At 38.4% G+C, this 26757-nt stretch overlaps 2 protein-coding genes across 6 annotated transcripts; one reads left to right on the top strand and one right to left on the bottom strand.

Moving 5' to 3' along the window:
* Nucleotides 1–937: 937 nt before the first annotated feature.
* LOC100247816 (mitochondrial thiamine diphosphate carrier 2) lies at nucleotides 938–15083 on the top strand. Of its 5 annotated transcripts, none has more exons than XM_010651425.3 (8): nucleotides 938–1147; nucleotides 1388–1570; nucleotides 2660–2776; nucleotides 9775–9886; nucleotides 10645–10772; nucleotides 11850–12002; nucleotides 13826–13972; nucleotides 14483–15083. In XM_010651425.3, the coding sequence occupies exons 2-8, from the start codon at nucleotides 1454–1456 to the stop codon at nucleotides 14699–14701; spliced, it is 993 nt and encodes a 330-aa protein (XP_010649727.1). In that variant the 5' UTR covers nucleotides 938–1147; nucleotides 1388–1453; the 3' UTR covers nucleotides 14702–15083. The 5 variants fall into 5 exon arrangements, with proteins under 5 accessions (XP_010649727.1, XP_002272682.1, XP_010649730.1 ...); XM_002272646.5 differs by having other exon boundaries at nucleotides 945–1147; nucleotides 1432–1570; XM_010651428.3 differs by having other exon boundaries at nucleotides 964–1233; nucleotides 1432–1570.
* A 91-nt stretch (nucleotides 15084–15174) lies between these two features.
* On the bottom strand, nucleotides 15175–25610 carry LOC100252927 (uncharacterized). Its single transcript, XM_002272609.4, has 3 exons — nucleotides 25241–25610; nucleotides 24255–24379; nucleotides 15175–15769 (listed from the first exon to the last, which is right to left on the bottom strand). The coding sequence occupies exons 1-3, from the start codon at nucleotides 25404–25406 to the stop codon at nucleotides 15482–15484; spliced, it is 579 nt and encodes a 192-aa protein (XP_002272645.1). The 5' UTR covers nucleotides 25407–25610; the 3' UTR covers nucleotides 15175–15481.
* Between the last annotated feature and the right edge of the window lie 1147 nt (nucleotides 25611–26757).

The following is a 26757-nucleotide window of genomic DNA, read 5'->3' as shown; positions in this document are numbered from 1 at the left end:
GAATATTTTGAAGTCTTTAATTCATCCAATTAACCTATTTACATTTTCAAAATTATTGAAAGGTTGGTAAATTAGTCTTATAAATATTGTCTTCTTAATTAATATTATATATATATAATATGCATGTAAGTGTTTATATTATTTTCGAAATAATAAACATCATGTGTCTAATTCGCAAGTTAGAAAAAAAATTTAATAATATTTTACGAGGTATTAGAACAAACAAATAATACTAATATTTTATGAGGTGTTTAAAAATTATTTAATATATATAAGAAATAATATAAGTTTGAAAAAAGAATAATATTTGACGAGGTATTTAAAAGTTATTCACTTCAAAAATGCATTTAGCAATAATAATTTTTAACCATCTCTCATATTCAATTTGAAGAAGAAAAATGATTCAACTTGGTCCCATTATTAAATAGGTGAGAGAAGGGTAAAAAAGTCAAAGAGATAATGAGAAATGTGAGGTGATTGGTTAGTTTTTTCATTTAATAGTTAAGAGTATTTTAAGGATTTTTTAAGACAATATCCTAATTATGAGTGATATGAGGACCATACCTCAATTACCCAATTTAATTGGATATAAAACACAATTCTCTCAATTTATAACTAATTTAAATTATATTTAATTTTTTTTTTAAAAAAATTTATGGTTAAATCAAACATGAGAAAACCATTTTCCTTTATATTTTTTTTTTCATATTATTTTCCGATAACCAAATATAACCTATAATAAATTTGTTTTATTTTGCTCGGGATCTTACATTTTTGATGTTTCTTTATATATTATTCATTTTTGAATGTAGGATGATTTTTGTAACGTAGCAATTTATTGGTAACTTATAATTTTACGGGAAATGTAAATTTATAATTTCTTGTAACATCACAATTTATTTATTTTATAACAAAATCACGATTAAGGAGAAGACTTGAAAAAAAGGGAAAAACAATGATGGAAAAAATTGAAGAATGTATCGAATAAAAGAGGCGGTGAGATACTGGCCCATCTGTTACTTTCCTCTTAAATCCCTTCAATATTTTCCTCTATCGATATCCCGATACTCTTTCTTTCTCTATATATATTTATGGTTCTCTGCCCAATTTCAATGGCGGCTATTCTCCATCCTTTTCCATTTCACAGGTACCCTTTTTGACCCGTACAATCTCTACTTTTTACGCTTTTCCCTGTTCTCACAATAAGAGCATGAAAACCCTAGTTTTCCGGAGGTGGGGTTCCATTCTGCTTTGTTTGATTCCGTTTCGTTCACTATTGTTTCATGTGAATTTTACGTGGGCCTGCCCAATCGTTTTGTCTCAAGATTTTCCACGCTTTTTGTTCGTCTTTTCCCTTTTTTTTTTTGATGGTATAAGGTGTGTGTAGGGGTTTACGGTGGATTTGAGGGTGTTTTTGCAACGGGTTTTTAGGTTATAGTGGAACTCGGGGGGGATGGAAGAGCCTGGGCAGCTGAAACGGGCGTTCATTGATGCTGCCGCGGGTGCGATAGCTGGTGGGATATCGAGGACGGTTACTTCGCCGCTTGATGTCATCAAAATCAGATTCCAGGTAAATTTCGGTTTGGGGTTTCTTAGTGATTGCAGAAGTTTGTTTTGGATTGGATTTTTGAACAGCATTGTTTCTCTTTATATTGTAGAACTATGTAATCTGAAAGGCTCAATTCAAAATTTGGCATTTTGTTGTTTGTTTGATTATGCTTAGAAATTATTTGTTTTAATTTTTTTTTTTCTGTATTTTTTGCTGGGAGTTATTGAACCTAAAATGTGAAAATACAATACAATACATATGTATATGGATAAACAAAGATGCATTAATTATGGATAAAAATAACATGAGAAGGACCCGGGTCCTCCCCACAAAAGACTGGAAGCTGATCAAAGTATTCCTTTAAGGTGTATATGGGAAATGCAAACTTAAATTTGGGAGTTGGAGTAAGAGGAATTAGGACTAGGTTGTTTATCCCTATATATATATATGGATAAACAAAGATGCATTAATTATGGATAAAAATAACATGAGAAGGACGATGGTCCTCCCCACAAAACACTGGAAGCCGATCAAAGCATCCCTTTAAGGTGTATATGGGAAATGCAAACTTAAATTTGGGAGTTGATGGAGTAAGAGGAATTTGGACTAGGTTGATACATGGATAAACAAAGATGTGTGTTAATTATGGATAAAAATAACATGAGAAGGATGAGGGTCCTCCCTACAAAACACTAGAAGCTGATCAAAGTATACCTTAATGCGTTTATGGGAAATGCAAACTTAAATTTGGGAGTTGATGGAGTAAGAGGAATTAGGACTAGGTTGGATTGAACTATGATGAGGCACAAACTAGGCTGGACATAACCAAGATGAAGGACAATTCACCAAATCATTAGTAGCAGAACAACGACCTAAGGAGCAAACTATTCATCTTTTTTTTTTTTTCTTTTTTTTTTTTGTTGTTCTTAATACCATGATTTAAGCCATCCAATGTTCTTGCTTATTTGTAGGGTTTTGTGCTCCCATTTCAGACTTTTGGATGTGGAAGCAGTAGGCCTTTATGATGATAGTAACTCTATGGGGAATATAGCAATTCTACATAACATAATCCTTCAACTCAAGAAAATTGTTCTCTGTACCATTTGACAGGTTCAACTGGAGCCCACTACTTCATGGGCTTTGTTGCGGAGAGATGTACATGGACAATCAAAATACACAGGCATGCTACAAGCAACTAAAGACATTTTTAGAGAGGAAGGTTTACCGGTATTGATCACTCCCCTTGTAATGGAAAATTGGATTAATGCATTTATTTACTCTTAGTTTTGTTTTGGCTCATTTTATAGAGATTAGGCTTCTACATGGATGACATTTATGAACAATCTGTCAATTTCTGTTTTGAGTTGCTTATTTTCTTTAGCAATCAACTTCTGGAATCATGTTTGAATTCAATTCAACTGAATCCAGAAATTTATCTAACCAATTTGGTCTTTTGCTTCATATTTTCTTGAGAATAATAGTGATTCCCTCTTTAATTAACTAGTTCCATGCATTAAGTTTGTCTTAACTTATAGGTTGACATATACCTTTCTATTAAAAGTGAGGTTGAAGATTTAACTATTTGAATCAGGACATTTGAGGCCCAAGTGGGTGGCCCCGCCTTTCCAAATATTACTTGATGATTTAGCATTTTGAATCAGGTCTTTGAGGCCTAGGTGGGTGAACTTGTATTTCTAAACATTCCCAGTAGCTCAATGTGATTCTGGATTGCAAGATCTCAAATCAGTTGTCCTAGAGAGGGTGGTGGAAAAATTAAATAATTATTGCTATAGCTTATGAAATTAAAATCCCTGCTGCTCAGAGCCTCAGGCTTCAATGACTACTTGTTTATTTGTTTCTTCTATTTTTGTTCAAATAACTTCACTATTATCTGTTGTGTTCATGACTAAAAAACCATCTCGGAATGGAGGAGAGAGAGAGAGAGAGAGTGTGAGTAAGGGAGGAGAGCGAGCAGATCTGTGCGTGAGTGATGGTGAGAAAGATTTCAGTGGCCTGGAAGCTTGTATCAGCCGGTGGAAGAGAAGCTTCGAGGTGGAGTCGAAGACTTTCGAGATCGAGGTTGAGAGGAAAAAAGCCAAAATGCAAGTCATCATTGAGGAAAGGAAAAGAGGGGTTTCTTCGTGGATTAAGATGGGGCCGGATAGTCTAGGGTTTGTTGTGGAAGGGTTGGCTCTGTGTATTAAGGATACACGAACAGGCAAATGGGTCAGAAATTGGAGGGAGAGAGGGAAGATCTTTTCACTGTCGCGGGATGAAAATAAGGGAGGAAGCTTCATCCGGTTGGGTGTAGAGGATCTGGAGAAGAAGAGGTTTAATATTTTTATCCCCAAAGGAAAAGGAGGGAAAGGGGGCTGGATTGCGATGTTGGAAACTCTTAAGGCGTTGGACGTTACTACGGAGAGGAAGGAGTGTCAGAAGGAGGAGAAGATGTTGGTGGCGCCCTGTGTGGGGAAAAGCTTCGTGGAAGTGGTGAAGGGACAAAAACGCAATGGCAGGTCAGTGGGTAGGGTGGAAGTAAGCCACAAGGACCTCTATCGAAACCTAAAAAGGCTAGATCAGTGCATTGTTGGATCGTGGGATCCAAAGTCGGTGAAGGGGGGGGGGGGGATTTGAGGAGTTGGGGGAACCAAATGGCTCGTTTGTGGAGGTTGAGGGGCAATTTAGGATTGGCTAATTTGGAAAGGGGTAAGGTGCTGTTGGAGTTTGAGATGATTGCTGAAGCCGAAAAAGCCCGAATTATGGGAGGGATTTTGGTAGGGAAGACATTTCTGCGATTGGAGAAATGGAAACCTAGGACGGGGTGTCTGTTGGAAGGAGAGGAGAAGAATGAGGCCTGGGTGAGAATTGTGGGGCTACCCATCTTGTTATGGGATCGGGATACCCTTAGAAAGGTAGGGGAGAAATGCGGGGGGTTCTTAGCGATTGATTCTCAGACGAAGAGGCTGGAAGAGTTGTAGTGGGCAAGAATCCTAGTGAAACTATTCGGCGAGGAGCTCCCTAGCATGATAGAAATTGGGGTCGAAGGGGTGTGTTATTCGCTTGTCCTATGGTGGGAGGTAAGGCTGGTAATGAGAGTGCTGCCGGCAAAAAGGAGGGGAAAGAACAGCGGGGTTGTAGGAGAGGTTGAGGGTGATGTCGCTACACGCGCGGGTAAGCGTGTGATGGAAGTGGTGGACGGCGCAAGGCTTGAGACCCACCTGCAGTCTGCTGATGGGACGAGGGAGCAGACAGATGGGCCGGGGTCCCTTTGGGCTCGGTCCCAAGGCCCAATTGGGCCGTTTCTGGGGGACCAAGAAAGCTTGCATGGGAAGCTTGGCCCTGCTGGGCCTTTTCGAGGCCTTGACTTGGGTGTTGGGACCGATGGGCTCGATTCTTCGCCTAAGGCCGGGCCGCATCCTAGTGGGCCTTTGTCATTAGAGGGCCTTAGGCTAGTGGAGTCCATTAGGATGTGTGGGCTAATTGGGAGGGAAGATTGTCGTGATCCAACCTAGTCCTTGGTGGGGTGCTCTGGAGTGGCTTTGCCTCTTGTGTGGGCTGGCCCAAGTCAGCTGAGGGAGCCAGATGCTGAAGGCTTCCCTTTCTGGGATTATGATGGCAGGTGGAGGCAAGCTGAAATGGAGCCCTTTCTCTCGGAGAAGTCAAGGACCGACTGCGCCCTAATTGAAGAAGTGTCGAGGTACGGGTGTGCTCCTATCCCTTGTGGTTTGATGGCGTCTGGATCCTCTCCTTCTTCTCTTTTCTTTTTTGGTCGGACCCCGTTGGGGGAGTTTTGCGACCTTTCTGGGGATGATAGGGTAACCCACCTGAGAGAAACTCCCTTACGTATGCTTCTCCCCCTGGGACCCCCAGAAGAAGAGAATGCATGCCACTGGGATTTGATGGAGGGCCCAAGCGACTACAAGGATAGCTGTGGCAAGGAATTGAGGTTAGCCCAATCTATGCTACGAGATGGAAAGGGATGGGAGGAGGAAAGTTGGGAGGAGAGTGAGTTGGCCAAATTTAGCAAGTTCTTGGGATTTTCAACAGAAGGTCTGGAGAAAGAAATTTTGGAGTTTCTGATTAAAATCCGAAAGAGAAGGGAAAAAGTCCACAGCAAAAACCTTCTAGAAAAGGCTGAAATGCTCTATTAACTATGAGGGGGAAGAAGCAGAAGAGTGCAATGATAGTAAGAGGGTGTCAGATTATGGTGGTCAAATGAAGCTAAGAATCTTGAGTTGGAATGTACGGGGAGCTAACGACAGCTCAAAAAGAAAGGTGATTAAGGCCATGATCAGGAATCAAAGAGTGAATCTGTTCTGTCTCCAGGAGACCAAGATTCAGGCAATGACAGAGGGGCTGGTGAGAAGCTTAGGCATTGGTAGGTTTCTTAATTGGGGTACTCTGGATGCCCAGGGGTCTGTGGGAGGGATACTGATTTGCTGGGATAAGAGGAGCTTGGAAGTAATGGAAATGGAAGTGGGGAACTTCTCAATTTCTTGTAGGATGAGGAATGTGGAAGATGGACTAGTTTGGATGTTTACTGGGGTTTATGGGCCATTTTCTAGAGAGGAAAGGGAGTGGATGTGGGAGGAGATAGGAGCAATTCGAGGCATTTGGGAGGATCCCTGGTGTCTAGGGGGTGACTTCAATGTTACCCTGTCACTGAGGGAAAGAAGCAATCAGGGGAGACTAACGAGTGCAATGAGAAGGTTTGCTCAAGTCGTTGATGAGCCAGAACTCATTGATCTTCCATTGCAAGGAGGGGTGCTTACTTGGAGTGGGGGGAGGAATAATCAGGCGTGGGCCAGATTGGATAGGTTCCTGGTGACCCAGAGTTGGCTTGACCACTTCAATGAGGTCGTGCAATGTAGGCTGCCCAGACCTACCTCAGATCACTTTCCTATCGTGTTGATGGGGGGTGGGTTAAGGAGATGTCCGTCCCCGTTTAGGTTTGAAAATATGTGGCTTAAAGCTGATGGATTCACGGATTTTCTTAGGGGCTGGTGGCAGGGAGTTGAGGTAAGAGGGAGGGCCAGTGTCAGACTAGCCACTAAAATGAAGGTGTTGAAGCAAAATATTAAAGTGTGGAATAGGGAGGTGTTTGGTAGGCTGGAAGCCAACAAGAACTTAGCCCTTCAACAAGTGGAGTTTTGGGATGGGGTGGAAAAGGAAAGGAGTTTGTCTGAAGGTGAAACTAAACTGAAAAAAGAAGCCAAGGACTCCTTTAAAAAATGGGTCTTATTGGAGGAGACCCACTGGAGACAATTGTCAAGGGAATTGTGGCTTAAGGAGGGAGATAGAAACACTGGATTCTTCCATAGAATGGTTAATGCTCACCGAAGGAACAACTCTCTAGATAGAATAAAAATTAATGGAGTTTGGATGACTGAGGAACAGGAGGTGAGGGAGGGAATAGTGAGTGCTTTTCAGCAGGTGCTTTCAGAAGAACCAGGCTGGAGGGCAGATATTGAGGGGCTGTACCTTAAACGTCTAAATTCCTGTGAAGCTGAAGTCCTGGAGGTGCAATTTACTGAAGAGGAAATTTTCGCTGCCTTAATGGGTATGAATGGGGATAAAGCTCCGAGCCCGGACGGTTTCACAATTGCTTTTTGGCAATCAAGCTGGGAGCTAGTGAAGGAGGAGATTATGGAATTGTTTAGAGAATTCTATGACTAGTGTTCTTTTACCAAAAGTCTTAATTCCACTTTTATAGTCCTCATTCCTAAGAAAGGAGGGGCTGAAGACTTGGGTGATTTCCCACCAATCAGCTTGTTAGGGGGTTTGTACAAGCTTTTGGCTAAGGTGTTGGCGAATAGGCTAAAGAAGGTGTTAGATAAGGTGGTGTCCGGGGACCAAAACGCCTTTGTGAGGGGCAAATAGATCTTGGATGCGTCTCTTATTGCCAATGAGGTGATCGATTTCTGGCACAAGAGAAACGAGAAAGGGCTGATCTATAAGTTGGACATTGAGAAAGCCTATGACAGCATTAATTGGAACTTTCTCATGAAAGTTCTGGTTAAAATGGGTTTTGGGTCGCGGTGGTTGGAGTGGATTTGGTGGTGCATCTCAACCGCCAAATTTTCAGTCATGATCAATGGGGTGCTGGCTGGTTTCTTCTCGAATTCCAAGGGGCTAAGACAAGGAGATCCCCTCTCCCCGTATCTTTTTGTGTTGGGTATGGAAGTTCTTAGTAATCTGATTAGAAGGGCGGTTGATGGGGGCTTCTTGTTAGGTTGTAGAATTCGGGGGAGAGGGGAAGAGGAGATGATAGTTTCCCATCTTCTCTTTGCTGATGACACGATCATCTTTTGTGAAGCTAGCAAAGAGCAACTGTCCGCTCTAAGCTGGATTTTGGCTTGGTTTGAGGCGGCTTTCGGTCTTAGAATTAATCTAGATAAAAGCGTCTTAATTCTGGTTGGTGAGGTGGAAGATATTGAGGAGATGGCTGTGGAGCTTGGTTGTAAAGTGGGATTGCTGCCCACTGTTTACTTGGGGCTGCCCCTTGGAGCTCATCACAAAGCTGTCTCCATTTGGGATGGGGTGGAAGAGAGAATGAGGAAGAGATTAGCCCAGTGGAAAAGACATTATATTTCGAAGGGAGGGCGTATCACCTTAATCAAGAGTACTATGGCCAGCCTTCTTATTTACAATATGTCCCTTTTTCGAATGCCGAAGAGTGTTGTAAATAGACTCGAAAAATTACAAAGAGACTTTCTTTGGGGAGGGGGCAGCTTGGAAAGGAAAGTCCATTTAATTAAATGGGAGGTGGTGTGCACTCAAAGGGAGAAGGGTGGCCTTGGCATTCGGAAGATTGACTCTCTGAACAAAGCTTTGTTGGGTAAATGGTTATGGAGATTTGCCGTTGAAAAGGATAACCTCTGGAGGTTAATGATTGGGGTGAAATATGGTCTGGAAGAGTTTGGGTGGAGAACTAAAGAAGCCCGTGGTACTTATGGAGTGGGGGTGTGGAAGGAGATTATGAAGGAAGCTAAGTGGTGTTGGGATAACATAAAGTTTAAGGTAGGGAAAGGGACTAGAGTAAAATTCTAGACTGACCAGTGGTGTGGGAATGAGAGGCTGTCCCATTCTTTTCCCCAGCTTTTTGAGATGGCGGTCAACAGGAATGCAACGGTTAATGAGATGTGGGATCATAGCAATGGTCAAGGAGGTTGGAATCTTAGATTTCATAGAGACTTCAATGATTGGGAGCTGGACTTGATTAGAGGATTGCTTATTATGCTCAGGGACTTCAAGTTATCTTCAGAGGAGGACGTGGTGCTTTGGAAAGGGGGGGGCCATGGGAAGTATGGGGTGAAGGGTGCCTACAACGGGCTGGTTGTTATCAATGCTTGCGACTTTCCGTATAGATGCGTTTGGGTGGACAAGGTCCCAACCAAAGCGGCATTTTTTGCTTGGGAAGCCGCATGGGGGAAGATTCTCACCTTGGATAGGCTTCAAAAACGGGGTTGACAGTTTCCTAACCGCTGTTTTTTGTGTGGTTGTGAAGAGGAGAGTGTAAATCACATTCTATTACATTGTATAGTGGTAAGGGCCTTATGGGAAATCGTTTTTGCCCTCGTGGGGGTTCAGTGGGTGTTCCCAGAGTTAGTGAAGGAGGCGTTATTCAGTTGGAGGGGTCCCTTTGTGGGGGAAAAAAGGAAAAAAATTTGGAATTCTATCCCGTTGTGTATTTTTTGGATGGTATGAAAGGAAAGAAATAGGTTAGCTTTCAATGGAGGGGTGTTAAATATACAGAAACTCAAAAATTCTTTTGCTTGTACCTTGTGGAGTTGGGGTGTATATTGGAGAGGAGTCCTCTTCACTCTTAGGTTTTTTGGAGTGGCTAGCGGCCACTTAAGGGAGGGTAAGGGTGCTTGTTTTTTTGTGCTCTCGTTTTGAGGCTGATTTGTATACTTCCTGTATGCTTGGTGGCCTTTGCCCTTTAATATATTTGTGTTATCTATCAAAAAAAAAAAACTTCACTGTTATCTGTTGAGCTTAATATAATGCATCTATGCTGACATGGAGTTAAAAAAAGTATATTCATATTTGGAGGTTATAATGCTTGACGCAAGTTTAGGGAAGCTGTTTTGAACTTCATTCCTCTCCTGTCTTCTCTTCATATACATAGTTTATAACTTCCTGATACTAGCTTAAATGTTTTGTTACAGATATCATGCTATGTCCTTTTTGTACATTTTATTCAAGATAATTGCTCATGACAGGGTTTCTGGCGGGGTAATGTCCCAGCTTTACTTATGGTTATGCCATATACTGCCATACAGTTTACGGTGCTACACAAATTGAAAACATTTGCAGCTGGTTCTTCCAAATCAGGTACCCAACATCTACCATGGATAATCGTGTAATTCCATTTTACATTGATAAGGACTTCTACTTTACAGGGTGGATCATGCACATTATCTTCTTTATCATTATTGTCATGCCCTATTTATTTCTTGGATTTTTGTTATTTTTCGAGCAATGTTTTACCCCTACACTAATGTTTAATAGTACATGGGTAATGATTGTCTTCATGCTTTTTGAAAAAGTGGTTTTATGCTTAATTAGATTTTACAACTTCCGATTTAATTTTATAATATTCAAAATATGATTTGTATTGTTTGGATTATTCTAAATGAAGTCAAGTATATTCAGCTGATTTTAGCTCAATATTCCAATCAGTTTGATTTACTGGTGACTTAATTAGAGCTCCTACATTTCACCAAATGAAAAGGATTTGACTTGTTTAAATGCCTTCTCTATTGGAAGTGGTTGCTGACTTTTCATGTTTTTTCCTTCATAAGTTGAAGCTAAGTGGGGTTATAAGTTAATTACTACCACGGAATCCTCCAATTTAATGCAATGATTGAGAACATGTTTTGATATCTTCTGGTAAATAAGGTGCTGCATTAAGAGTTTAGTTGTGTTCCTTTTAAATACTGTTCAGTATAAGCTTTAGAGGGTCTGCATGCTGTTAGACATGTCAAGACATTGATTACTTGGGAGTTCTACTTTGAGTAAATCTTGGTCTTTCTTCTGTTTCTCACATCTTTAACATGTAATGACCCGCTTCTTGTTTTGGTCGGATGCAGAGGATCACATTCATTTGAGCCCTTATCTGTCTTTTGTCAGTGGGGCATTAGCAGGATGTGCAGCTACTGTTGGATCATATCCGTTTGATCTTTTACGAACCCTATTAGCCTCACAGGGTGAGCCAAAGGTATAGCATCTAAATATGTGCAAACAACTGCCCCTTTGTGTTTTTTAATAAAGTAAAAATTTTAAACCTTGCAAACCATGACAATTTTTTTTGTGGTTAAAAAAATGAGAGGAAATCACATTTACCTCCCCTTAAGCTTCCAAATGATTTCAGGTTGGTTGCTAGAATGTCATTACATCCCTTGCAGTTTACTGGTTTTTAGAAGGGAGCTTCCTTCTGTCAGTTGACCATAATTTGCAAAAAGGGATCATGTCTTTGCCCCTTTAGTGAGGCAAAAGCAAGGAGCATTTTGATTTCTTTCCTTTCTTGAACACTTTCTCTTCTCTACAGCTAAACATGCCCTAAAAGAAAATGAAAAATAGTACTCTTTTTGGAGTGGTTGCCTAAGAGGGTCTAAGGGAGCAGCTATGGCTGCTTTTACAGAGTTTTGGTGCTGAATGTAGTTGACTCCATTCCAGTGAATGGAAATGCGGGACATGCAGCCGTAGATCTTGAATCGTGTCTCAAGTTGATGAATAAGCAGGCAATCATAGGCCAAATGGTCACTTAATGCTGATGTCATTGAAAGGATACTCAACTAACAGAAAGGATGTTCCTATCAAATTCGATAAACCACAAAGAAATTATTGCTATTTGGGGAACCTTGAGGCAATTTCTACCATTTAGAATATCTTTAGGGAGGTGAGTGTGATTTTCTCAAGAAGATTAAAAGTTGGTGCTAATAGTGGAGTTCTAATTGATAATGCATTATTTATTGTTAACGTATCATGTGTTGTTGTTATTTTGTTTTTTAAAATTCTTTAGCATTAGCCTTTGCCAATACATCAACTTCAGAGCATGTATTGTGACGTATGATTATTTTGCTGTTTGGTGTAAAAGATAACTTGAATCCTTGAAGAGGTCTTTGTGCTTTCCATCATAAAACATTCTTCATACTGTCCTCATGGACTATGAGTGCAGTAAAAAATTTGTAACTGAATGATTCAGAAATTGGGGAAATCCATTAATGTGAGAATCTCTACATGCATGTAAGTGAAGATTCTTGTGAATACGCTTAGATGATGTACCTCTCTTCAGGTGTATCCAAAAATGAGGTCTGCATTCCTTGATATAATCAGAACTCGTGGCTTTCAAGGGCTGTATGCTGGGTTGTCACCAACGCTGGTTGAGATTATTCCTTATGCTGGCTTGCAGTTTGGCACCTATGATATGTTTAAACGCTGGACCATGGTGAGTTTCTATTAATCCCTTCCATACTTTGAATTAATTCTTCCTATTTTAAATGTGATTTTGCTGCCTTGACAAAGTGAAGTCTTATTAAAATGCGGGACCAACAGTTTTGAACATCAATTCATCAAACTGATTAGTTATAATGGTATGTTTGGTATAAGATGATCTATTGGGCCAAGCTGATACTTATTAGGCCTGAAATTGTTTTCGGATTAGCTTGGTCTGAACCTGGGCTGAACTAAGCTTGTCAAAATATTTGGCCTGAACTTGGAGTTAGTGTGTAGTTTAACCTGTTCTTAGCTCAGTGTAAAGCTTGGCTCAACATGAAGTATCTTAGTAATTTTTGTATCTTACATGTATATTAAATATTTATATTCCTGTATGCTTTGGGACTCCTCATGGGCTCCTTTCTTTTAATTTACCTTTTTGTTTTATCTATCAAAAAAAATGTGTATTAAATATTTATATTGTATCCAAATTGTACAGCATTTGTTTATGTAGATGGGTAGGAGCTTGCATTATGATATTTAGTTTCAAGTTCAGGTTATTGTACAGCAAACTGGAATTCTTTTACATTGTAACTAGGTTTTTTCATGAAAAAACAAAGAACTGTTCAACTCAGATTGGTCTGAAGCTCATGCTAGGTTTGAGATTGGATTAAGGAGTGTAAACTAAAAATGGGTTAAGCTAAGTTCAAGCTTATGATATTGTTGTTTGGGCTGATCTTGAGTGACCATCAGCCTGGCTCATCCTGGCACAACTGATAAGCCTAAGTAGGTCCTGTATACTTGGGGGTGCTGTTTTGGTGTCTCCCCTACATTTATATACACTTTTTGCTCTTACCTATCAAAAAAAAAAAAAAAAAAACAGAAGAAAAAAAGCCTAAGTAGATGTGCAGTGCCATAGAAATTTCTGCATGATGCATTAGGTTGTTTGGATGCTATGATGTTTCAATGAAAGGTCAATTCAAGCTTGCAGATTCTTGTTGTGAACTTGTCAATTGTTGGTTTCATTGTCTGCATTCTGAGGATTTAAGTTCTGGTTTTTTGCTCAATATATATAAAGCAGAACCTCAATAAATTGATAACCTCGATTAAAAAATGTTTTTTGTCAATCCTGAATTGGGACCAATGTGCTAAATTTATAATTCGTTAAACTTATAAGATAATATATTATAGAAAAAATCTGTGTAGTTTCATATATGACGATTTGATTTGCCTAGGAGGCCTTTGTAAAAAATGTGTCTAGTGTTATTTGCTTAAACAATGTAATGTTATATATTTGGAAAAATAAGTAGATTCATGAATTTTACTTGTCTAAACAAAATACACAGAAAATAGTTAGTTTGTAAAACGGAATATTTAATTCACTTAATTACAATAAAATGATATTACATATGATATTTTGGAAAAATAAGGAATACCTTGATAAATTAATAATTGCTTAATTAATATATTTTCCTTGGTCCTAAGGTTATTAATTTGTTGAGGTTTAACTGTATATACCTTAATACTCACCCTGTGCGATAGCATTTCCTTGCCAGATTCTGGAGTCTCCACCTTTTTGTGTCATTCATTGGTTTGCCATTTTACAGGTGGCTTGTTTGTAGTCCAACATAAAAGTGTTGTTCTTTCTTATTCTTTTTGTTTATATGTTTTGTTTTGTTTCACTTTACATTTTGGACAAGATCTGTTTGAGCAAAAAGAGATTAATTTTTGGAGTTAAATTGGATTCTTGATGGATGTCTCCTTTTGCTTTGATCAGTGTTATAAATTCAGGCATATTGTTTTGGGACCTCATAAATTTCACTGCATTTCCCATAGGCCTGGAACCAGTACAGATCTTCTAATGCAAACCTAACTGGTACAGATAGCATCTCAAGCTTCCAGCTTTTCCTTTGTGGATTTGCAGCTGGCACATGTGCCAAAGCAGTCTGTCATCCACTTGATGTGGTAAAGAAGAGATTCCAGGTACTAATCTTTGTGAACTAAGGTACTCCTCCTGTACACAGCATTAGCACATTAGGCAAAACATTAGGATCGTCTTGATTTTAGTTTGGGCATGGTCAGGGTTTCTATATTTTTTATCTTATGAAAGATGAAACACACAAATTGTCCCTGTTTAGCAAGAATCTGAAGCAGCTAAATTTGTTTTGATTCATGCTATAAATTTTATAAACTAAATGGTAGCTTGTTGACTTTGATAACCACTTGGCCGGCCTCTTTGAGCATTTTCTGTAGCTTGGTAAGAGGTCATTCTGTAGTGGTCCACACACCAACTACAAAATACATTCAAGTGGTTCTTTTATTATTTGATTGTCAACTCAAGATGATTTTTTAGTAGGAACACTGAAGGCCATCGCTTGTAATGTGGGGAATCCTGCCCCAACCTCCCCCCCCCCCCCGTTTCCCCTTCATACACATTCATGGACCTCAACCTAAAGAACTCACATATATAACTCTTCTTTTTGGTTATTGCAGATTGAAGGACTACCAAGAGATCCAAAGTATGGGGCTCGGGTTGAGCATCGTGCTTACACAAATATGTATGATGCCCTACGACAAATCTTGCTTGTGGAGGGTTGGGCTGGTCTTTACAAGGGCATTGTCCCATCAATTATCAAATCTGCACCAGCTGGTGCTGTAACATTTGTGGCCTACGAATTTACATCGGACTGGCTAGAGTCCATGGTGACTTGACATTGACCTGATTCTTTATGCGGGATCATCTCATTCTTTTGCTCATGTTTATTAGACGACCCTTGTAGAAGGAACACAAAGGGTCATATCTATACCATTTGATTCATAAAGCATTGGATTATAGCCGTAGCCGGTTATGGGGAGAATGGCAGAAATTCGATGAACTTTACAATTTTAGATCACCGGCTCACATGGAACTGAATCCAATTGCTAATGGTGCTGTTTCTATGAGTAGGTTTTCAATAGTGTAATGCGGCTGCCTTTTTTTTCCTTTTTTGTTTTCTTCCGGCCATGGAATTTTTGCAAGATGTAGAATGTTATACTACTCTTGATATTGTCCCTAATCATATTCATAATGCAGCTCATCGTAATTGGATAGCCAGTCCACAATTTCCTTGCCAATGTTATTTTTTTTGTGGAAAAAAATGATAAAAATCAAAGCTTAAAAATAATCAACCAGAAAAAACAAATTCTTGAATCAAGAGGCGCAGAAGGCGAAACCATTTGCATTCGATACTCCAACAATCCTGTGTTAAATGTTGCTCTCAATTATTCATGCAAACAAAAAGTTCTCATGGCCCTCGTAAAATGCCATGCGATACTTTAGCTTATCACCTGAACACATGGAGTTATTATACAAAATTTGCAGGGATTAGTAACTGCTAGCACTTGCTCTATAACTTGAGGGTATCAACAATTTTACTAGCCGAAGAAACTTCAACAGATGTAGTGTGTCCTGTAGGAGCTATTATCCATTCAACCGAACATCCCAAAGGGGTGTCATTGTCGATTGTTTTTCTGCTTAGTGCTATCTTCAGGAGGCAGTGATAGGAACTGCAAGATGCTTTTTACCATGGTGGCATCAATTCGAAATTTCTCAGCAATTTGTTTAACATTCATAGGCCCATCATGATCATCGGCCTTTCCTTGATGCAAGAGGAGGATGTGTCGCAGCTGTGCTGCATTCAGGGTTCCTGACGGAGCTGGTTTTTCTTCATACCTTCCAGACTCTGGTTTTGTATTTCGCAGCTTAGGCATGGGCCTATTATATCTTCCCCCCACCAATGCCTGCAACAAAATCCTGAAAGTTTAATAACTGAAGAACCTAATTAATGGACACAATGATAAATATGTTGCAGACCGTCTTTCAATGCCAATTTTTTGTCATTCGATTCAAAAAAGGTTTCTCAAAGACCCTACCCACCAACACTAAGTGAGATATGCTATTTAAATTTCAGCGCATACAGAAAAGCTCGATATCCTTTCAGCCAATGGCACAACCATTCCCATTTAACAGATGAACAACTTAAAAAATTCCGATTATTTCTCAGTATGCGAATGGCTTCATATCCTTTTCAGTCAGGCACAAGCATTCCCACTTAACAGGATCTACTGGATTTTTTTTTAACTTACCAACAAGAGACTACATGTATTGTATCCTGCAATCATGAATTATTCTATGGTTTAAATACATAGGGATGTAGAGAATGAACCAGTAATCACCAAACTTATAGCACCCAATTGGGCTTTTCTAATACTTTCATCTGGATGCATGGACACCTTAAAAAATTCTGAGAATACCTCAATATGCATTTATCACTGTAGAGACACTAATTAGTTTATTTTGTAATCCTATGAGATCTGATGGGAAACACCACAGTGGATGTGAAAGCACAGCAGGCAACCAGGACAGTATGATCAGGCGCATCAAAAAAAGAAAAAACATCATTAAACTAAGATGCAAATCTCCTGAAATATACTGATTTGCGCTGATTTTCCTAATGGAGAAAACGCAGACAGAAAAAAAAGGTACAAGGTTTTTGTCACATATATGGGAGTATCTTCTAGTATGAAACCAGAATTTGCCCCAAAAATCATGTAAAACTTCCATAGAGCCAGCATGTAGAAGGGGCCAAAAGCAAGATAAAAAGAAGGGAATGACCACTTGGTAATGTTGCTATAGAAGGCTCGTCTATACTCTTCTGATCGGCAGAATTGAGTAATGCCATCATGGCAAAATGTGATTGTGAAGATTTTAGAAGAAGTTTAGGAATTAGTTTTATTCTACTTTAGTGTAGAAATAGTAAGGATAATTTAGTTTTATTTATTTGTATTTTAAAAAAAGTTTGTTCCAAGTTTATAAGAAGTTAGTTGCAAAGTTTGTTAGTTCCTATTTTGTAGCTAGAATTCAACACATAGTTGTATATAAATAGCCATTTGTATTCCTACTTTTCTTAATGAAAATAATAAGAAATTTTCATTTTTCTCTTAACATGCGTTCATGGTATTGTAGTATCCTAAAAAGCTTATGGCAAGAATTAGACATGTTTTATGATCTTGAATGGAGTTCTGTAACTGATAATGCTTGATTTAAGAAGATGCTTGAGACATAAAGAATATTTGAATTTCTTGTAGGTTTGAATAAGGAATTGGATAAGGTAGCAATAGGAATTCTTAATAAAGACATCATGATATCTCATAGGATTGAGACAAATTGTCCCATTGGGTGATTCTAAAGAAGTATGCTCATATAAACTATGATCATAATAGTTTCTTAAATGGAATTTGACGTAGGTTCTTTGAAAGTTAAGACATATCAGTTGAACAGGAAGATCTATAACTCAAGGAGAGTTTTCAAAGGTTGATAACTTTCACCTTGTTATACTATGGACACCAGTTCATGGGGAAGGGAGATTGAACGTAATGGATAGCAAGTCATGGACTCGAGCACTTAGTGTCTCGCTGTTATTTACATAGGGTATTGGAGTGTTGTTGATTTTCTGTAGTAGGATGTTGAATTAACTTTAAAATTGAATTTTAAGAGAGCTAGTACTATCTTATAGATCCCAATAGTCCTTGTTCGAGCTCATGTGCCTTGTTCGCATGGTTTTTGAGGGTTGAATTAGCTCTAGGTTCACTTTTGGGCATAAGGTTGTTTTGGTAATTACGTAGGATTGTACAGGGGTAAGTAAACAAGGTTTTTAGATTTGGCTAATTGATTAATTATTACTAATTAATAAATTAGAATCCATTTTGAATTAGATTAAGTGACCAAATCCCTTAGTGGACTCCAGTCACTTAAGCCCAAGGGAGAACCCTATAAATATCCCCTTAAGGGTTAGGGTTCTCAGAAGTCCAAAGGGAAGAAAGTAGAGGAACCGTGATGATAGGCAAGATAACTAAACCTATTATGGCTTTAAAAATTATGCTCTTAGTGTTTCTACTATGAAAGGTTTGTTAACTGAAGTTAGAATAGCAACCATTAGCCAGAGGGAGAAGTTTGCTGAAAAAGGAAGATGGTGCGATTTTTGCAACAAACCCAGGCATACCAAGGAAGCCTGTTGGAAGCTGCATGCTAAAACATCAATTTGGAAAGGGAAAAAACCTGCAGAAGAACCTAAGGAATGTAATCACTGACATAAACTCAAAGTAACATTGAGCTATCATTGTTTAGCAAAGAATAACTTGAACACTTGCACAAGTTGATGAATCGGTCCTTTCAAAATCCCCCACGTACTTTATAGCCTACAAATGTATTCTTCTTAGAGCCCTAAGTTCTATTTCTTTTTTTACACTTTGGATTATTGATTCGAGCGCTTCAGATCATATGATTAGTCAATTTCGACTTTTCTCATCTTATGTTCCATGATTTGGAAATTTAAAGATTAGGATTACATATGGTACCTTGTCTCTAGCTACGGGGAAAAGTTCTATATGTTTTTCTAAGAATCTTACTCTAAAATCAATCTTTCATGTTCCTAGTCTTGTATGCAACCTTTTGTCTGTTAGTAAACTAACAATGGATTCCGATTGTATTGCACAATCCTCACATTTTTGTTGCAAATTTTAGGACATGCATTTGAAGATAATGATAGGTAGTGCTAGAGAGGTTGATATTTTGATGAGGATTCCCTTGAGAGTAGATAAGCTCAAACTATAAGTAGTATTGAAGTTTCTTTTTCTACAAAAAATCAAATAATGTTATAGCACTATAGACTAGGCCATCCAAGTTTTCAATATTTAAAACAATTGTTCCTTTCTTTGTTCAAGAAGAAAAATCCATCATTTTTTCAATGTGAAATTGTCAATTGTCTAAATATCATTGTGTTTCTTTTCAATTGCAACCTTACAAGGAATCCTACCCTTTTGCTTTTGTTCATAGTGATATATGGGGACCTTCAAGGGCGACAAATTTTGTAGGTATGAGATGATTTATCATGTTCATAGATGATCATACTAGGATAGGTTGGGTGTATTTAATGAGAGAAAAATCTAAAGCCCAAAGAATTTTCAAAGAATTTCATAATATAACAAAGAATAGGTTGGGTGTCATTTGCACCAGTTACAAAATTGAATACAATAAGAGTTCTCTTGTCCCTTGTCACCAACTTGAACTAGTCTTTACAGTAGTTTTTTTTTTTTGATAAATAAAGAGATTGTATTAAAAAACCACCAAATCAATGGCTTAAATTACAAGACAGAAAAACACCCCTCACACCCTAGCAGAACGCCAAGGCTCGAAGAGCAGCCCTACCCACACCCTTAACAGGTTGCCACCCAACCAACAAAATCAACTAAGGTCGAGGGGCCATCTTTTATAGACAACTTCGTCTCCGACCAAAGAAAATAAACAAAAGAAGACTTAAGCCTTTGAATTGATAGCTCTTCTTCCTCAGAAGCAACTTTGTTCCTTGCCTTCCAAACCGTCCAAAAGAGGCACAAAGGACTTGCTCTCCAAACACCCTTCCCCTTCTTACCCACAAAAGTCCCATTCCACCCCGAAAACATCTCCTTAATAGTGGTGGCTGGCATCACCCACTGCACCCCGAACATAGAGAAAAGCAACACCCAAAGAGTCCTTGCCTTTTCACAATGGAGCAGAATGTGATCTATTGATTCTTCGTGCCTTTGACAAAGGTAACATCTGTTCGCTAGAGTCCATCGTCTCTTTTGAAGCTGATCCAAGGTAAGGGCCTTCCTCCAAGTTGCTTCCCACCTAAAAAAACTCACTCTAGGCTGCACCCAGACTTTCCAAATAGCCGATGAAGGAAAGGAGATTGGATGGCCTGCTACTAACGATTTGTAAAGAGACTTAACTGAAAACTTCCCACATTTAGTCTCTCTCCAAATCACCCTATCATCCACTGCTTGCTGAATTCACTTCCCATTTAAGGCCACAAAAAAACTGCAAACCTCGTCCAACTCCCAATCATTAAACGGTCTAGAAAAAAGCGGGCTCCAACTTCCCCCACCCTCATTGCACCTCCACACATCCTTAACCCAAACATCCTTAAAAACAGCCAATGCAAATTAGGAAGGAAAAGAAACACAAAGAGGTTCATCCCTACACCAAATATCTTTCCAAAATTTTACCCTTTGCCCATTCCCCACAACAAAAAACAACCTACTTCTTACAACTTCCCATTCCTTCCTAAGAGTTTTCCACAACCCCATACCATACCCCCCTCTTGCTTCCTTTGAACTCCATCCCCCTTGCTCCTCCCCATACTTTCCCTTAATCACTTGGTTCCAAAAAGCCTCTCTCTCAATAGCAAATCTCCAACTCCATTTACACAAAAGAGCCTTGTTGAGGATAGAAAGGCTCTTCACCCCCAACCCCCCATTACACTTCTCAAGGCAAACCAAATCCCACCTAACAAGATGAGGCTTCCTCTCAAGAGCCCAATCTCAGTCTGACTTTTCTGGGCATGGAGAGCATGGACATAAAGTAAATGGACATACTTGCTAGAGTACTCCGAATCAAAGTAATCCTACCTCCTTTGGATATGTATTGGCTCTTCCATCTAGCCAATTTTTTCCACATTCTCTCCTCCACACTGTCCCAAACAGCCAGCGATCTATAAGGCGCACCTAAAGGCAATCCCAAATAAGTGGTTGGAAGACTTCCAACCTTACAACCAATAGCTGCAGCCAATTCCACTGCATCTTCCACACTACCCACCGGAATAAGCTCACTTTTGTCAATGTTAATTCTCAAACCCGACATGGCCTCAAATAGTAGTTAGATGTCAAGAATGCTTTTCTAAATGGTGAATTAGTAGAAGAAGTTCATATGGTCTTATCTTTAAGTTTTGAAAGAATATTTAGGAGTGAAAAGGTGAGTAGGTTGAAAAAATCACTCTATGAACTGAAATAATCACCAATAGCTTTGGCTTGACAAATTTGCTAAGTCCATTAGATCACACGGGTACTCACAAAGCCACACAAATCATGCTCTCTTCTACAATCCTTTTAGTGATGGTAAGCTTGCTATACTAATAGTGTACGTGGATGATATCATCCTTATTGGAGTTAATCTAGCTAAATTGAAGAGATTGAAGAATTCTCTAGCTAAAGAGTTTGAGATCAAGGATCTAGGAACCTTGAGGTACTTCTCGGGAATGGAGTTTGCTAGATCAAAAGAAGTTATTTTTGTGTCACAAAGGAAGTATACATTGGATTTGCTTAAAGAAACTAGATTGCTAGCAAGGTTCAAAGTATTAGCTGAGCTTGGTATGACCTGACCGAGTTGTATCTGCCTTAGACCTTTTTGTGTCAAGTAACTCGAGTTTGACACCTGATACCATCAACACAAACTTGGCTAAGAACAGGTTAAATTCAATTGAATTGGTCAAGGTTTTGAGTTAAATTGTTTGAGTTATTGAAATATTCTCCAATTAAAAAAAATATGATCTTTTTTTCCCTTTCAAATCACAACAAAGAGCAATCAAACTCGAGAAATCTTTGAAAAATCAAAGCTTCTCTTCAAAAGGAAATTTTTTTCAAGACCCATGACAATGAAGAAGAAGAAGAAAAAAAAACATCCTTCATGCCAACGATGTTGTGGTGGGTACATGACTAGTGAGGAACATCATATTCTTCCATCAACAACAATTTTAGCATCTTGGTGTTGCCTCTCCTTGCTTCTGTGGTGTGGTGCAGGTATGCACCAAAGAAGGCTCTTTGCCTCTACAAATTGGATACCCTCTCTCGTGGTGTGGGTTAATGGTGTTTGGGATTGAGAATATGAAGAAAAAGCCTAAACATATTGTTTTATATAAGAATGATTTATTACTTCAAATGCTCATGTATGCGCATGTGCATCAATTTGCCTTATATGCCAACTGTGTTTGGAATTAGGAATTTGAAGTTTATTATTTTATTCCTATAACCATAGTTAATTTTATTGATTGGTTGGGATACTATTAAGGTTGTTGTTGGCCTAGGTGACTTTTAGGGCCTCTTTATTGTTCTTAGCTTTTTGGTGGGGGGTGTTTAGGTATGTATACCTTGCATAGTTCTGTTTACTTTGAGTTGCTTTTTTGACGCCTTTTTTTAATGAATTATCTTTACCTATCAAAAAAAAAAAAAGATTATTATTTTATATGTTAAGTATGGTATGAACCCCCTTTTTTTTTTTGTTGATAATCAAGGAACTTTCTATGACCAAACCCTTAGGACTCTCTATGGGGACCCAAACCCCGGGGTGCTGACCGCCCCACAACAACTAACACTGGGTAAATTCAGGGTATTATCAGTGACCAAATTTGAACCTACGACCATGTGCCACTTACTGGGACAACACTTTCCGGTATTCGCTCTAACCACCAATTGGGCTACCCTGACGGGTAAGTATGGTATGAATTGCTTTAATTTAAGTAATGTATTATTTTATATGCTAATTTATTGTCAATAATTTATGAAACCATTCCATTTATTATTATGTTAATATATTTTTAAGTTTATTGGTTTCTTAATTTATTTAATTATATTATTTTAAAAAATAATTTTTATAATATTTTTATAATTTTTTGAACTTTTGAACTATCTTATTTTGTGTATTGCCTGATACTCGTGTCCAAACGTTGAAACTGATTTGCCTCAAGACCATCTGAGTTAGCGATTGATACTGTGATTTTGAACCATGATTGCTAGGGTGTAAACTGGCAGAGACTCCAATTGACCCTATTTTTGAATTAGGGTTACCAAAACAAAGTTTGTTGACAAAGAGAGCTATTAGAAGCTTGTGAAAAAAATGATATATCTCTCTCATACTTGGATAGATATAAGTTATTTGATGACTTCTTAAATACCTCCAATTCATGCACTCTCCAAATAAAGAACACCTTGAGGCAATCTATTGACTTCTTAAGTACCTAAAAGGGTGTCGGGGAAAAGGCTTAATGTTTAGAAGCAACAATAGCATTTACATTTTAAGCCTACACCGATGTTGATTGGGCTAGGAGCATAACATATAGGAGATCTACTTCAGGTTACTGTTCTTTTGTTGGAGGAAACTTAGTGGCTTGAAGGAGCAAAAAGCAATCTGTTGTTGCAAGAAGAAGTGTTGAAGCTGAATTCAAAGTAGCACCTTGTGGTATTTGTGAACTTTGGTTGAAGACCTAAGAATTCCTAGTACGAGACTAATGAAGCTCTATTGTGATAACAATGCAATTATTAACATTGCCCATAATTTAGTTCAACATGATAGAACCAAGCATGTTGAAGTGGACCATCACTTCATCAAAGAGAAGATGGAAGTCGGACTGGTCTGCATGCCTTGTATATCAACTAAAGAACAATTAACAGATGTTCTAACCAAAGGAGTTCATAAAGGGATGTTTAATTACATAATTAACAAGTGTCAAATGCGAACCAACTTGTGGGGGAGTGTTGAAGATTTCAGAAGTTTAGGAATTAGTTTTATTTTACTTTAGTGCATAAATAATTAGGATAATTCAGCTTTATTTATTTGTATTTTAAAAAAAGTTTGTTCTTCGTTTATAGAAAGTTAGTTATAGAGTTTGTTATTTGCTATTTTGTAGCTAGAATTCAGCACATAGTTGTATATAAATAGGCATCTGTATTCCTATTTTTCATTTTTTCTTAATGAAGATAAGAAGGATTTTTCATTCCTCTCTTAACAGTGTTCAGTGATAAACATTCCCCAGCCACATACTACGAGTACAAGATCATAACTCAGAATCCCTAGAAAGAGTCAGCACACTACCAGAGAAGCTGCTACCAGAGCAATTTCGCTTTTTAACTAGGACATATTATGTCCATAACAATGCTTTGATCAAGAGCACTCACTCATTAAATAGAATTTGGGATCATCATAGCATATAGTGCTGCATGACATGATTCATAAGGGCAAAAAATGCATGTTCAAAATGATCACAAAGAGTATATAAAATTACAAAAATCACATATAATGTGAATTTCTCTTGAAGATTTTTTAGGGAAAAAAGAGTGAATTTCTCCAAGAAGATGAGTAATGTGCATGTCCTCTACTCAGAGCATGAAAGATTTCATTCAAAAGCAGTTGTACAACCTGGACAGTTCCCTATACCTACTTGTCTCGAAGATCACAATCAAAAGTTATGTTTGCAGGTAATCCTAACTGCTTAAATGACTGAAACTAAAAAGAAAATAAATAAATAAACAAATAAAAAGATTGATGCAAATTTGAGAAATAACATTGTTGGGTTATGATAGCAACAAAAAGTCAACAAAAAGTCAACAAAAGACTAGAGAAACTTTACTAGCTCACCTCACCCATCTCAAGTCTCCCTCCAGACTTAGATCTGATTCTACCCACCATCTGACTAAGCATGGCATCATATTGGGGATCTCGCTCCTCGAGGAAATTTTCAGAATTAAATCTCGGGGCACCCTCTTAAACAAAGAAAAAGAATCACCAATTAATACAAATGGAATCAAAATTTTAAATCTTACTATTCCTATTCCATGGTTGTCCATATTTTCTACAGGTTTTCAAAATCAATATTGAAAAGATTCTATTACAATGCTCAAGCTTCTTAAATGCCTTTTGCTCCTTTCTTAGCGATGTCATAAGGTTTTTCCCCTGACAATAGCAAACCCATGGGACCTTCGGACATGAGAGACACGATACCAGTTTTGTGTGGCAGATAGGACTTAGATGCAGTTTCTTGGTCTACAGGCAGACAATAACACACGTGTGGAATATTTGCAAAATGCCTCAAGGCCAAGGCAAGTTAAATTCAGTAAAGCAGAAAATTTTCTCATGCTAAGGTGGTACAGGATTGGGAGTTCTTCCGGAAAATGGTGTTGAAAGAGATGCATCCATTTCAATAAGAAGTAAACAAGCTGCCGTGTATTTGATTATTCAATCTGGCGATGATAATAGATATAAAAATATGAAACTTGCAAGTCTGCCTTTAGCTTCACAGAATTGGATTTAATATTTCAGAATTTAGGCATACCAAATTCAAATTCAAGTAAATTAATAGGTTTGAAGTGTTCAAGCAACCAAAAACTGAAATTGGGTTCTCCAGTTCCATCTAAAGGTAAGCCAGAGACCAAAGAAGATTTATAGTGCATAGAAATGAAAATTTGGGTGGAAGCAATTTTTATTGCTCTAGAAACCAGAAAGTTTTGCATTGATTTTATAAGTCAGGAGGAAGATTTTTTTTTCCAAAAAGTTCTTACCAACCAAACATGTTCTTTCCTTTCTCAGAAACCAACCAAACAAAACCTTCAACAAAAAGTTCTTACCCGAGGAGCCAGAACCGATATCATCACGAGTCTTCGAGACACCGACTTTGTCGACGGGCACAGCCGGCGGCCGCCGATCTCCTACGTTCTTCAAGTGCGACGAAGACGATGGATCCAAGTCCGCACGCCGAACGCTCCCCGATGCTCGACGAAACGCCTGGCCCATTCTTGTCTCAGCAGTGGCACTTCAGACAGAGACACACACACTAAATGTACGGACAGTGTATGGAGAAAATCATCTCTGGAGGAATTGCACGGGAACCCTAGACCAATTCATAGATAGCCAGAGCCCTGATCATTTCATAAACCTTAGGTTAGGGTTTGGAGAGAGCGGTAGAAGATGGCCAGCACACGCCACTCTGGTTATTAACGGGCACGGCCTGAAATGTGGGGAGAAGTTGCCACGTGGGTTGGCTCATTGTCGGCCACGTGGTTGCTTTTCATCTTATGGTTTGGGCTTTGGGGTGGTGTGTTTATCAGGGTCATGGACCTGATTTGCTGGGCCCGGGGTTGCAAAATAGTGGCCTATGTTTAAATGAAGAGTTAATTGCTAGTGTTTTACGCCCCAGAAATGTCAAAGCCCACATCCACATCCTCGGCCTTTTTAAAATGGGTCATGCTACAAGCCCAACAAGTAAAACAATGACTCCATTGACCATTCGCTTCTCCTTCCCATTGCCTCGTTTGATTATAGATATTGTCTGTTTTAAACTACATAAATCCTCACCAATTTAAAATACATTTTCGATAAGTTTTCACAACTTTAAAACATGTTTATACAATTTGGAAGAATTCGGGTTGAAACTTCTTCCTCTAATCGATATAGAATATGATATTCATCCCCTATTGGATGTATATCGTTTTTACTACGTCTAAATCCAATAAGTTTTCATGATTTTAAAACGTGCATATATGTTTGGGAAGAACTTACTATTCAAACTTCATCTCAGAATTGATGTGAGATATCACATTCAACCAGTAATACATATAATATTGGAACTCTTTCCATAATTAATGTAAGATATCACTTTCATTTTCGCACACAAAAATTTCTTTGATTTTCTACGCTCTTTGTGTAATAAGTCCCCACGACTTTAAAACATGTTTCCAATAAGTCATTAAGACTTTAAATCATATTTATATAGTTCGAAGGAACCCACCATATATAGTGTCAAAACTTCTTCCACCAATATATTATATTCATTTCCTAGTAAAGACATAATTTCCTTGTAATGTTCCACAAAAGCATGAGATCATTCAGATAGACAAAATCTCTCTTATGAGGCCTCATTGGGGTTGAAGATTGTCTCGGAGACCAATTATTCATTTCCATTCGTGTAAATGCTATCCCCTTTGGATCCCATGAGCCATTATGGCTTTAAAACATCTCTATACCTTTAGAACGAGCCTATAACATCTACAATGTCAAAACTTTTTCCATAATCAATGTGAGATTGTAGGCATGCTCGGTCAAGATCTGGTATGATCTATAATAATAAATAAAGTTCGTCATTTTG

This window comes from Vitis vinifera, chromosome 5, assembly GCF_030704535.1.
Source record: "Vitis vinifera cultivar Pinot Noir 40024 chromosome 5, ASM3070453v1".
Taxonomy (NCBI): domain Eukaryota; kingdom Viridiplantae; phylum Streptophyta; class Magnoliopsida; order Vitales; family Vitaceae; genus Vitis; species Vitis vinifera.
Note: the sequence above shows the minus strand (reverse complement) of the source record. Positions and strands in the feature narration are given on the sequence as shown.